General features: G+C 42.0%; 1 protein-coding gene across 1 annotated transcript; it reads right to left on the minus strand.

The window, feature by feature from the left end:
* Positions 1-1,315: 1,315 nt before the first annotated feature.
* Positions 1,316-3,824, minus strand: LOC114293117 (pathogenesis-related thaumatin-like protein 3.5). The gene is made up of 3 exons (XM_028237151.2): positions 3,646-3,824; positions 2,541-3,204; positions 1,316-1,571 (listed from the first exon to the last, which is right to left on the minus strand). Exons 1-3 carry the CDS (start codon positions 3,704-3,706, stop codon positions 1,421-1,423), a joined length of 876 nt encoding a protein of 291 aa, XP_028092952.2. The 5' UTR covers positions 3,707-3,824; the 3' UTR covers positions 1,316-1,420.
* Positions 3,825-14,406: the final 10,582 nt, after the last annotated feature.

Here is a 14,406-nt window from a genome sequence, read left to right on the forward strand (position 1 = left end):
TCGTGGTCGGCCCTCTTCACGGTCGGTCTTCGTCCACTTTCCGGTCGGTCTTCGCCCCGTCGATCTCTCACCACTACTGTTTTCTTCTTTATTCCCTTCATTGGACTAAAGTTGCACTTGGGAATGAGGGACTATTGACACGGGTAAGCCCATAAAGGGTATAGCCTACCACTTAGGGCCCAATACATAACTCAACTACCAAAGCCCAACGTTGCTGGAGCTCAACATGGCATTAAGAACCAATGACATCTAAACACGTGGCAAGAGAATGATAAGCCACATAAGTAGACAAAGATCCTGCAAAGTTATTGCATTGGACATCAGCCATTAATGAAGTCCCTTACAGCATTTATTGCGATAACCCCTCTCCGTCGAGACAGAACGGCCTCACCATGAACAAGGCAAGCTAGAGCATAGACTTTCGGCCGAAATGACAGGTCGGAAGGGACAACGAAATGATTACCAGAGGATATAAGCAGGCATCGAAGATAAGAAGAAGGTTAAGCTTTCTATCTCTAATCTAGCTCTACATTCCATCTCTCTTTCTAACTTGCTCGTCGGAGGGTTCGCTGGGGGACTCCCCGTTCCCCGTTGAACTCTTGTGCAGGTTCCTCTGTGGGCTTGGTACCTCGGACACTGGTTTGGGAAGCGTGGCAGTCCAACCCGTTCCATTTGGAACACGCTGTATCATCAGTATTAGTTAGTTGAGATTAAGGTATTGTTTGGCATGTGTTAAAATAACGCAAGTTATTTTAGCACATTATTTGATTTGTGTCATAATCATCTTATTTAGGTCACATCATCTTTCTACCACATTACTTTAATTTCAACTCACATTTCATATTTTTTTTAGTAAAAAGTCAAAAAATATACTAATCTAACACGTTTGAAACAAATCCTAAATCATAGTGGTCCAACACTGCCAAGTGGAAGGGACGTCCTCTTCATTACATAAAAGATGACTTTGTTATTCTAAGCAAATTGGGGGCAAAATAATCTTTCTTCCTTTAAGCTCCTGACGTTGGGTTAGCAATCTTAATCCTTAATGAGAATGCTAATCCACTCTTTGGGGGTATATGCAATCCCATTAGACTCCATGCCATGTTATTATAATCAAACACGAGTTATCAATTCAATCTCACCTTCTAAGAGAGGCTAAATAAATGTGGCCTTATAGTTGAGAAGATCAAAATATATGAGTTTATAGGTAGGAATAAGGTGTTATTCTCTAATAATTGAGATGCTTAGATTTAGTCCACCCTAAAAATAAAGTAAAAAGTTTTTTTCTTTTTTCTTCCTTCCCTATACTTCTTGATTAATCTTTTTTACTTTTGGGTAGAAATTAAAATTATATGCAAAATAAGGGATTACATTTCTGGTGAAAAAAATTTAATAATATATATACACAAAATGAGAGACATCAAAATGGTAAATAAGTGAGTATTGGTAGCAATGGCAGCATAAGGATCCACCATCTTTGGAAGAATGCCTTTGAGTTTAAGCCATCGGATTCCGATCCACTGCGACTGCATACAAGCTTCTTATCGTGATACGTGCACTGTGTTTGGTTCCTGGAGAGTCAAAGTCACAACAAAATTAGCAAGTGTGTGCATGACTGGATATTAATGATTATGGCCCACCTAAGCTTTGATTTTCTTTTGCTTGAGTTTTCGAATATGCTTTCAAAAAAAAATTAAAAAATAAAAATTAATTTGGTAAAAAAAATTTTAAAATTAAAAATATTTATTATTCATTTGATTTTCTATTCTGTTTTTTTTTAAAATAATTTTGAAAATTCAACGAGAGCTTTTTTAGTATTTATATTTGTTAAACAAGTTTCTAATTTTTAAAACAAAAATTCAAAAAGTTAGTTATGAAAACTCTAGAGCAAAAAATTCATTTGAAATTACTTGCCATGTGGCAAAAGTTCAGTGAATAGATATAATTTCGGATAGTTTATTTAGAAAACTGTGTTTGTTTGGATTTTCAAAATCTATATTTTTTTATTTTTTAAAAAAATAAAAAATAATTTGAAAAAAAACAAACACTGAAAAATTTTGAAAATTAGTTTGCTCCAAAAGAAAGAAAATCATATGAAAATAGTGTTGTGTTTTTTAACTTACCAAACTATATATTTTTTTTTGAAAAAAAAAGAGAAAAAAAAATAAAAAGCAAAATTTGAAAACTCAGACAAATTGCTTGTTTTCTATTTCTAGAAAACACGTAAACTTATTTGATGAATTGCCTTATAATTTTGTTCTATATTTTTAGAAAATATCAAAATGTAGTTTTCAAAGTTTTGAAAACTAATTTTGCACAAAAATAAAAATGATAAGAAAATGTTTGATTTTTTTGAACTCTTTGTTGTTTTTAGTTTTGAAAACTAAAATCCAACCACATAGAATCAGATGAGGAAAGATTTTAAGAATACATAAATCGATTATAGAATCGGACTTAATCCTAACTAGAAACATTTCTCTCATGTGATCATATTCGGTTCTATGATTGATTTTTGTGTAAGTAAAAGAATTGATACTTACTGTGACGGGCAGAATGTGACTATATAATCTGTAGTAGAGCAAGTCAAGACACTAGTAGGATCATCATGTGCATAGCTATATGCTACAGGGCAAGCCTGCTTGAAAATCTTTGAATAATTTGTAGGCACACAGGAAACCGGATCCGAGTATGCCCCTCTACAACAATACTCGTCGGTGTTGAACACATTACATGCACTTCGGCAAGCGATAGTCTTTCCAGAGGACACGAGAGCGAGCTCTGGCGGACATTTCGACCTCAAATCACTTTCACAACCGGCCACACTACAATTCCCTTTACCATTCACCGGTGTGATCACTACCGGCAAATTAAACCCATCGACTAGGCTCACATCGTAATAATCGACTTGTCCAAGGGTAAATTCGGCAATTGAGAAAGGTGGTTGGCCAGGGCCAAAGCATTTGAGGGTGGTTCCACAGCTACCAGTTTGGCACGTGCCGACATTATTTTTGTCAAAATTGCAACCAGTGCGGCCCCATATCCGACCGCCCCAACTAGACGGGGCGGTGAATATGGCGGATTGGCTGGGTTTTAAGGCAAAACCATTGTCACTGGTGAGGTTGTCGTTGGCGGTTATTCCAGGCCATATGGTTTCTTTGCAATTATTTAGTATTGTGAAATTTGTACATTCGGACAATCTTATCCCTGCATGGGGTACATAACCAAGTTCATTGATCAATACAAAATGATGTTATTACTTTAATAAAATATAAAAGATTTATCAAAATGACTTATATTTTTAAAAATTCCAATGTCAAAATGAGAAATTTAACATAGGGGCACATATTAATTGTGATATTTAAAAAAAAAATTTCATAATCAACAACTATCCATTGCAAATATTTTTTTGAAGTACAGAAATACTAATACCGTTACAATTTAATCTTAAATTTTGCATGAAAAATCTATAAAAATATGATTTTCCTTGATTGAATTCATTGAGGAAAATCTAGCACATGATAAACACAAAAAAATATACATGTAATCTTGAACAAGTTATAGTCTCAAATGGGTATGGAAATCCAAATTTTCTGTCTCCATTTTCTTAGCAGCCAAAAGGGAGGTACAAGAAGGAAAGTGTTTTACCTGTTGCAATCATAAGCAAGACAAACAGGAGTGTTGGAAGCACACTGAACTGAGAAGCCATCTCTGTTGGTTAGGTTGTGAGGAGTGAGAGACTTGAAGTTGTGTGCTTATTATATGAGAGAGAGAGAGAGAGAGAGAGAGAGAGAGAGAGAGAGAATGGAAGAATGCGTGTGAAAGAGAGTGAGAATATAGAAGCTCTAGCAACCCAAAAAAGGCTTCCTTCCCTCCCTCTTCTAATCAAATGATTCCTTACCTCAAACCAGCTTCTACATTAAAAAAATTCAATCAAACTAAGGACACTTAATTAAAAAATAAAGATAAAAATAAAAAATTATCTAAAATATACATGTCATTAGGGAGGTCAATCTATGGTGAAAACAAAAACAAAAGTAATTATTCAGTATTTTCAAATATGTGATGTGATACTTTTGAACCAACAAAAACATTAATAAATGAAATGAGTGAAACTGACTTGATTCACTTTAATCATTGGTGTCATTAATTTGTCGAAAATATTGAATAATTTTTCGTAAAAGATTTGGAGGAATGTAGTTGAGTTTTATTTGATGTGAATTGATTATTACTTTTTAAAAATATTTAAACATACATATTCTTAATATTTTTCTATAATTTAATTTTGTAAATAGAGTTGTGGTAATGTTTTGTTGTCCACAGCTAGTGACCAAGCTTGGACATGGGTTTATTTTTGTTTGGTTAAGTTTTCATAATTAAGTTTTTAAAGAAAATTATTGGACAAAAATAAACACAATTTTTTTCTCAAAATTTTAAAAATGATTTATACTAAAAAAGAAACAATTATATAAAAAGATGATGAATGTACTATTATTATTTTACTAGTTCTCTCACTTTTACAACTAACTACACCCTTTTTGAGAGAATGTGTGTAGTACTTATATAGGAATATACATACACTTTCTTTCTCATTAAGTTTGTATTTAAATATATGTGTGTTATTATTATTATTATTATTATTATTATTATTATTATTTTAAATTTTGACAAGAGGAATCATTGAAGGGTCGACATTAAGGCCTTATTTGTCACAATTTAAAAAAATCAAAAAAATTAAAAAGTCATTATTCTATTTAAGTCACATCACCTCAAAGCCAACCAATATCCAACTCATATTTCATAAAAAGTTAAAAAATGCACTTATTTAGATTATCTCAAACCACCCTAAGTCATGTTGGGTTGGTTAGCCTGCCAAATTGGTGTTTAAGTTAACCGGTAAGTTATCATGGGGTGATGGCTTAGTGGAAAAGGCATTCTTCTCTACAAGCATGACTCAGCTTCGAATTTTTTTTTTTGGGGGGGGGGCAAATTTGCTGCTTTGCAAGTTGACTCTCTACGGAGATCTCGTCCTATACTCTGATTAAAATCTGGGCTCGTTTGTGGTGTGTGGTTGAACTCTATAGGTGCTTTGGTAGTGGGTCCCTTTCTATAAGTTAAGTCAAATTAGGCTGGCAATCGATTACTCTAGAACCTAGGCCCATGGATGCAATCGATTACTCAAAACATCCATTTTTTTTGGTAAAAAAAAAAAAAAAAGGTTCACCAGTAAGCTAAGCTTGTCATATTTTTTTTCTCTAGTAGATCAGCCTTAAACTAAAAATCTTACGATTAAGCACACCCAATTGGGCTTCCAGATTGGGCCACGGGCAAGCCCAACATGGCAAGATTCAGGCCTACTATTTTTTTTTAATTTTTTGTTGGGCTCATAAGTTAGGTTGGGGAGTTACCTGTCACTGATCAACGGGTCGAGCTATTGGCCTAACCTGGGTTTCAACACCTTGGCTTTGTTCAACCTTATTTGGGTTAGCTCGACTTACGTTGGGCATCAGCTTGGACTAGGTAAAAGCTCATCGGGCTAAGTAAACTTTCGAACCAAATGATGACCAGTATACATCAATCTAATTATAAATAAAATCTATGGAAGATGTCCCTATAAAACCACCCAGAGATCAGCTTTTAAGAAATTATTTTTAATCCAAGGTTTTGAAAATGTTTTCAAGTTTTTGCTTTTCAAATTATGTATATGTTCTTTAATTTTTTCTCATTCATCTTCCAACATACTTGGCACACATTAATTAGAACATGGACATAGATTCACTCTTTATTTAATTCTCAAATAAATTTAAAACATTTTATTATATATATATGAGAGGGTAATTTTTGGGAAAGAATTGGGCCGAGCTGTGAGTTGGGCCCTGCGGCCCAAAGTGTGAAGGAATCGATAAAAAGCCGTAGTGTAACTTCGGCCCATAGAGGTGAGATTACTCCGGCTCAGAGAAGAAATAGTTACTTCGGCCTAAGGAAGGATAAAGCTACTCCGGTCGGAGGCAACTTGGAGTTAGGCCGGTCTCAGAATTAGTCCGGTCGCGATATGTACAGGGAAGGCTGGTTTCGGGATTAGTCCGGTCGTCACATACTATGGTTAGGTCGGTCAGAACTTGTTACTGGGAAGGTTGACCTAAGCATACCAAGGTTGAACAAGGGCAGCCGAAGTAATGAGTTGGAGGAGAAGACCGAGCTAAGGATAGTTCGGCCTTCTATGTGGCTCAGCAGAGCCAGTGTTATTTCGGTCATGTTATAGTTCGGCCATGAAGAAAACCATCCCACTTGGTTTAAGCAGTGGGGAGGGTGTAAAAGGATAAGCATTATCCTTAGGAGAATGAATCCTAGGAGGACTCTGCATGGAGAAGTGCAAGTCCTACTAGGATTGTGCCACGGGAAACTTATAAAAGCTCACAAGCATCACCTTGGAGGGGGTAATTGAACACAATCTTTCTGAGAACTTAGAGCTTTGTCTATTTGTCAAGTTTTCTGACTTAGGCATCGGAGAGGTTTCCGGCACACACCCGCCGGCTAGCTCACGTTTGTGTTTTCAGGTGACAAAGCGACGTCGTACGGAGGAGCGTGGACTTGGTCAACAGGATTATACGAGGAGAATTATTTCTTCCCCGTACAATTGGCGCCGTCTGTGGGAAAAACAGACAAGAACAAAAACCTCTTGACTAAGCTTCTCCTTTTCTCATTCAATGGCACACATTGAAGACTTTCCGCAGTCCGCCGTCGACGGACAAACTCCAGAAGGGGGCGCAAGGCGTGAAGGATTACCTACCGTCCCTCCCATGGCGGACTTGGAGCCCCAACAACATAATTCCAGGAGGAGTGCCAGGGGAAGGCGGAATGGCAGCCCTCGTCACTCTCAAAGTCCCGACAGGCAAAGGAGGAAGATTGATCCTCAAGCCCTGGAAGATCGCGTAAAGGAACAGGATGAACTAATTCGAAGGATGGCGGCGGACATGGAGACTTTAAAACGCCAGATGAAGACGAAAGATGTGGCGACAGGAGAGGGGCGCAAGCATAAAACGCCCCCTCGCCACTCAGAGAATCGTAGTAGGAATACTACGCCCTCCCAAGGAGAGAGCAGAAGCCTCAGGACAGGCGACACTCACTCCTTATCTTCAAAAACTCGTCACTCCAGGTCTGAGAGGACGAGATCCGAAAGATCATACACTGAAGGAAGCACGTATTGGCCTTCACATTCACACCAAACCAGATCCAGACAAACCGAGCTACCCAGGTCATCCGACTTACGAACCGTGCTAGAAGAAAAAGCACGATGCAAGGAGGATGCCAGGGCAAGGGATCCACACCGAGTTTCGGCCTTACAACGGTTGGCTCCTCGGACGCACGGAAGCGTCGAGGTTGGAATGCCAATACCACGACCGGCCTACGAACCAACGGACAAGGCATTGGCAAGACTACAGACTTCGCCGTTTGTCCCAGCGATCGAAAACGCTCCCCTACCATCAGGCTTCCTTCAGCCGAAGTTCAATACATATGAAGGGAAGACGGATCCGTATTCACACTTGAGCCACTTTCGCCAAGTCATGGCCGTGTACAGGCGAAACGAGGCCTTAATGTGCATACTTTTCCCATCAAGTCTGGGCGACCTGGGCTTGACTTGGTTCGAAAAGCTCCCAGAGGGTAGCATAGCCTCCTGGGCCCAATTGGCAGAAGCGTTCGTAACAAGGTTTCGGACAAATACTAAGACACCGGTGGAGATAGACCAGTTACTCTCCATCGACATGGGTGAAAAAGAGACCCTCAGATCTTACAACAGTCGCTACTGGGAGACATTCAACCAGATTGGAGACTGCCCCACCAATCTAGCCATTGCACAATATAAAAGAGGCCTACCAGTAGGAAACCGATTAAGGGACTCGATCACCATGACGCCACCCCTCACCATGGAGGCCCTGATGGAAAGAGTGCATCAGCACATCAGGGTAGAAGAGGATGGCGCGCGTGCTAAAGCAAGATCAAGCACAACCGCAGCACCAGAAAAGAAAACCCCTGCCAAAGTCAACACGGTTGACCGAAGTAACAAGAACGGACGTGGCAGACGAGATAACAGAGAAGACCCAGACAAAAGATGGTTGAGAATCCGCACTGCCATAACAACGGTGTTCAAAAAACCAATATATCGGATTCTGAGCGAAATCAAAGACAAGCCTTTTGTCAAGTGGCCAGCCAAGCTTGGGGAAGCTCAGAAGAATTACGACGACAGATCACGGTGCACCTTCCACAAAGAAAAGGGGCACCGAACTGAGAATTGCACGCCACTAAGACAGCATTTAGAAGAATTGGTGGCAGCAGGCCACTTGGACGAATACATTGAAGGAGGAGCACAACCGGCCCCCCAAGATCATAATGACCAACCCAACAGAATGCCAAACGATGCACCACCACAAGGCGTTATCAATGTAATCCATGGAGTTTTTGAACCTGAGCGCGTATGCGAGCTCAGAGGTTCAATCAAGAAGGCTGAGCACTTTAGAGAAGTGTTAAGTACCCAACCTGCCGCCAAGAAGGGGAAGACAGAGGCAACAAATGTCATGTCCTTTTCGGATAAGGACTTAGAACGAATTTACTGCCCCCATAATGATGCCCTGGTCGTCACTCTCCGAGTCAAGGATTTTGACGTCAAGCGGATTCTGATTGACCAGGGTAGTTCATGTGAGATCATGTATTACGACACATTCAAACAACTAAAGCTGCAAGACAAAGACTTGGCACCTGCAGTTTCTCCCCTGATTGGATTCAACTCCATGCCAGAGTGGCTTGTCGGCAAAATAATCCTTCCAGTCAGAGCGGGAAGTGTATCAAAACAGGTGGAGTTCTGGGTATTGAAGGTCCCCTCCACCTACAACATCATCCTGGGCAGAACATGGCTGCATGCCATGCGTTCGGTAGCATCATCATACCATCAGGTAATGCGGTTCCCCAATGACGCCGGTATAATTGAAGAAGTCTATGGCGATCAGATCATGTCAAAACAGTGCTTCGCCACAGCAAATGGAAGCCGAGCTGCCAAAGGATACGTTCATTCGGTGGAAGAACCAGAGAGTAATGGACTATTCGCAGACGTCGGTAAAGAAGCTGATCAGAAAGCGGTGGAAGACTTGGTGGAGGTAAAAATAGATGAGAAGAACCCGGATAAATTCTTCTTGCTTGGCTCATCATTGTCCAGCGCTGAGAGATTAGAGGTCATGGAATTCTTGACCTCTAATATCGAAGTGTTTGCCTGGACACCTTACGATATGCCAGGCATTGATCCAAACTTCATCAGTCACCAACTCAATGTCCACCCATCCGCCAGACCCGTCATTCAACGCACACGCAGATCGGCACTCCACCACGCCGAAATAGTGGCAGAAGAGGTAGGCAACCTGCTGGAGGCAGGAGCGATAAGGGAAGTACACTACCCAAGATGGATCTCCAACACCGTCGTAGTGCCAAAAAAGAATGGTAAATGGCGTGTCTGCGTCGACTACAAAACGGTCAACAAGGCGTGCCCAAAAGATAGCTTCCCTCTACCAAGGATAGATCAACTGGTGGACCTAACGGCAGGGCATAACCGTCTCAGCTTCCTGGATGCATACAGAGGCTACCACCAGATCGCCATGCATGAACCAGACCAGGAGGTCACATCCTTCACAACACCAAGGGGGTTATATTGCTACAAGGTCATGCCCTTTGGCCTAAAGAACGCAGGGGCGACATTCCAAAGGATGGTCACCAAGATGTTTGAACCATTGTTAGGCAGAACAATGGAGGCTTACATCGACGACATGGTGGTCAAAAGCAAGGATGAGAATGACCATCTGAAAGACTTAGGCGAAATGTTCCAGATCCTGAAGAAACACAAGCTGCGCCTCAATGCGTCCAAATGCGCATTCGGAGTTGGATCTGGCAAATTCTTGGGCTTCCTGGTGACCAACCGAGGTATAGAAGCCGACCCCTCTCAGATCAAAGCGATCCAGGAGTTGGAGAGACCAAACTCAGTCAAAGAAGTGCAGCATCTTACTGGTATGGCGGCTGCACTCAACCGGTTCATAAGCAGATCGTCGGACAGACTACGACCGTTCTTCCAAGCTTTAAAGGCCAAGTTTGAATGGGATGAAGAATGCGACCGAGCTCTGGAAAGCTTGAAGGAATACATGTCTTCCCCACCACTACTTGTTACTCCAGTACCTGGTGAAGAACTCTTTTTGTACCTAGCAGTCTCTCAACACGCAGTCAGCGCAGTGTTGGTTCGTGCAGAAGGAATACAACACTTGCCCATCTTTTATGTCAGCAAGACATTGTTGGGAGCCGAAACAAGGTACTTACCATTGGAGAAACTAGCATTAGCATTAATGATGGCATCCAGAAAATTGGCGCACTACTTTCATGCCCACACCATAGTCGTCCTCACGGCCTTTCCATTAAAAGCTCTGTTTGAAAGGGCGAACTTCAGTGGGCGAATTTTGAAATGGGCAGTAGAGTTGGGACAATTCGATATCAAGTTCCAGCCAAAGACCGCAATAAAAGCTCAAACTTTGGCAGACTTCGTCGCAGAGTTTACTCCTGGAAGTCATCATATCTGCCCAGTCGACCTGACTGACTCAACCGAACTAGGGACGGAAGTTGACGCCGGAATAGCACAACCCCTAGTGGAAGGTAGTCCATCAAGCACAAAGGCAGACCACATTAAGGACGACAAGGAGGAGCCAAACAAAGGCTCACCAGCAGTTCAAACAGAGGACGAAGGGCAGACAGCCAATATGGACTTTGAAGAAATCACCATCCTTGACCCCACGGCATCGTCTGACCCTTCCACCTGCTGGAAACTATTCGTTGGGGAGATGTGGAAGCTCTTTGTGGATGGAGCATCCAACCGACATGGTGCAGGGCTTGGCATAGTCCTCATCTCTCCAGACGGCCTGGTTATAGAGCAAGCAATCAACCTTGGCTTCCCAGCATCCAACAACGAAGCAGAATATGAGGCGCTTCTCGCAGGACTCAAGTCGGCACACTTCATGAAAGCAACCGAACTAATGGTATACAGTGACTCACTGCTAGTGGTAAACCAAATTTTTGGCGAATACGAAGCAAAGGATGACAGAATGGCCAAGTACCAAGAGCTAGTCAGAACGGAAATCAAGAAGTTTGATGTGGTAAGGATAGAACAAATTGGCAGGGAGGAAAACAGCCGAGCGGACGAGCTAGCAGGCCTTGCCTCAATGGCAGATACATCAATCCCTCATCCATTACTCATCGACTTCTTACCAAAACCAAGCATAGAAGACCCCGAAGCAGAAGAAGTATGTTGCGCAGAATTAGGCCCTTCTTGGATGGATCCCATCATCTTGTTCTTGAAAGACGGCATCCTACCAGAAGAGAAAAAAGAAGCCAACAGAATAAGGGCAAAGTCACAACGATTTTGGCTATCTCCATCTTTGGCATTATATAAGAAGTCATTCTCTGGGCCTTACCTCAAGTGCGTTCATCCCAGCAAGGTAGAAGCATTCCTGTTCGAAATACATGAAGGGGTATGTGGAAGTCACCAAGGGGGAAGGTCGCTCGCTTATAGGGCTATTTCGCAAGGATATTGGTGGCCATATATGTAAGCAGACTCAGAGAAATATGTAAAGAAGTGTGAAAAATGCCAGAAATTCGCGCACCAAATACATCAACCAGCAAGAGAACTCCTACCTTTAACTAGCCCATGGCCTTTCGCAATGTGGGGCTTAGACATAGTAGGACCACTTCCAACAGCATCCGGAGGCAGAAAATTCTTTCTCGCAGCAACAGACTACTTCACAAAATGGGTGGAAGCAGAAGCATTGGCATCAATCAAAGAAAAAGATGTGAAGAAGTTCGTTTGGCAAAATATTATCACTCGGTTTGGCATACCAAAAGCACTAATCTCAGACAATGGAACTCAGTTCGACGGCAGAATCTTCAGAAGCTTTTGTGAAGAATACAAGATAGAGTTCTACAATTCCACACCGGCGTATCCTCAAGCAAATGGGCAGGCTGAAGCATCAAATAAAGTCGTCTTGGATGGACTAAAGAAAAGGCTAGAGAAAGCAAAAGGCAAGTGGGCGGATGAACTTCCTCATGTTTTATGGGCCTACCGCACCACACCTCGGCGATCAACAGGAGAAACACCATTCTCCTTAGCATATGGAATGGAAGCGGTGATCCCACTAGAAGTTGGCCTCCCCACAATTCGAAGCGAAAATTTTGATCCAGACTTAAATGGAGAAGCCATAGCCTTAGAACTCAACCTTGCAGAAGAAAGAAGAGAAAGAGCGTTGGTCCACATCGCCGCATACCAACGAGAGTTAATCAAAAAATACAGCAAAAAGGTTCATCCAAGACAATTCAAAATTGGCGATTGGGTACTGCGCAAAGTAATGGGAAACACCTTGGTCCCAGGAGACGGCAAGTTAGGCCCCAATTGGGAAGGTCCCTATAAGGTGGTTGGGTTAGCCGGCAAAGGGGCATACCACCTAGAAGACAAGGATGGCAAGGCAATCCCTAGGCCATGGAATACGGCCAATCTCAAGTTATTTTACTTTTAGCTTTTCTCTTTTTGAACATATGTAATTTTTTCTTTCCTTCAATAAAATGAGCAAATCTTTTTAGCACAAAATATTCTTTGTAAAAGTTAGTTTTAGAAACTATGTTTATTACAAGCATTCTATAGTTAGCTGGAAAAACGAACTCGGGGGTTGGCTGGATTAAACCAACATCCTTCCTAAGCACAGGATAAGGATCCAAGCTGCAGGACATTTGGTCGGAATAACCAAATACTATAAGTTAGCTGGAAAAACTAACTTCAATAGTTGGCTGGATTAAACCAACACTTGTTACTCTTCAGCCGAAGTAAGGGTATGGCTGAAGAATGGTTGGCTGGATTAAACCAACACTTGTTACTCTTCAGCCGAAGTAAGTGTATGGCTGAAGAGTGGTTGGCTGGATTAAACCAACACTTGTTACTCTTCAGCCGAAGTAAGGGTATGGCTGAAGAGTGGTTGGCTGGATTAAACCAACACTTGTTACTCTTCAGCCGAAGTAAGTGTATGGCTGAAGAGTGGTTGGCTGGAATAAACCAACTCTTGTTACTCTTCAGCCGAAGCAAGTGCAAGGCTGAAGAGTGGTTGGCTGGAATAAACCAACTCTTGTTACTCTTCAGCCGAAGTAAGTGTATGGCTGAAGTGTGGTTGGCTGGAATAAACCAACACTTGTTTCTCTTCAGCCGAAGTAAGTGTATCGCTGAAGAGTGGTTGGCTGAAATGAACCAACACTGTGTACTCCTCAGCCGAAGTAATTATTTCGGTTAAGGAGTGGTTGGCTGGCAAGTATAGTTGAAACCACCTAAAACCGAAACAAAAGTAGGTGAAGGCATTATAAACTACAAGTATACATATCACAACCAGAATAAGAGTTGCAGTAAAATTTTCATTCAAAAAGAAGTCATTACAAGGGGGCTTAGTTCGGTTACAGAGAAAAGAGTACAAATTTAAGAGAAAAGTTCATCTATCTTGGCATCAAAGGCCGCATCAGTGTCAGCTGGAAGACCGGTCTCTGGCGGCAGGACTCCTTCAGTCACAATAGTGGCATCGACCGGAGCCACAGTTTCATTTGGCTGTTCAATAGTCAGATCTTCAACTCTAGACTCCGGCCGATCTATCTGATCCACGTTTTCAACCGGAGTATCCTCAGAAGCAGAATCTTCGTCAGTATCTGAACCCTCAAGGAATTGCTGCTGCATGGCATCCGCAAACCCCGCAAGGGACTTCGGTATAAAGTACTCTGGAGGGTTGAAGACCTCGGTCTGTTGATCATAACCGAGCTTCTCCACAGCCGCCCTCCAGCCGCACTTGAAGAAGAGCTCCTTGGCGGCATCGCATTGCTTGACGTAGGCCACTTCTGCCTCCTTGAAACCTCGCTTGTACCCCCCCTTGTCGACCGCCTCCATGTTCTCTTTTAGTTCGCTTATTTCGGCGTCCTTCCTCTTCTCAAGCTTCAACAACTCCCGCAAATACTTGTCCTTCATAACGATGGCAGCTTTCTGCTTCTCCGCTTCCGCCGAATTAACTAGATCGGCAAGACGGCCGTTCTCCGCTTCTAGCTCGGCCATTCTCTTTTCGGCTTGTAGTAGTTCGGCCGACTTTGCTTCGGCTTCCGCCATCGCCTGCCTTGTGGTTTTGCGGAGTTCTTGGACTTTCCTATAAGTGACATTGTTCTTTTGCAAGGCCTGGCCAAACAAAAATCTCATCTCAGCCGAAGTAAAAGTTAGGAAAAATTTAGACAGGAAAAGACAGACAGAGCTACTTACCAAGATCATGGACTTGGAAGCAGACCGAATTGATTTCATTTCGGTGTTCAGTTGCTTCA

This window comes from Camellia sinensis, chromosome 2, assembly GCF_055761805.1.
Source record: "Camellia sinensis isolate YWXY chromosome 2, ASM5576180v1, whole genome shotgun sequence".
NCBI lineage: Eukaryota > Viridiplantae > Streptophyta > Magnoliopsida > Ericales > Theaceae > Camellia > Camellia sinensis.

Coding starts and splice junctions, on each gene's coding strand:
- LOC114293117 (XM_028237151.2), bottom strand. CDS start 3,706: ATGGCTTCTCAGTTCAGTGTGCTTCCAACACTCCTGTTTGTCTTGCTT. Junction 3,205..3,645: donor CTTGCTTATGATTGCAACAG/GTAAAACACTTT, acceptor TACCCCATGCAG/GGATAAGATTGTCCGAATGT. Junction 1,572..2,540: donor GTCACATTCTGCCCGTCACA/GTAAGTATCAAT, acceptor TTGACTCTCCAG/GAACCAAACACAGTGCACGT.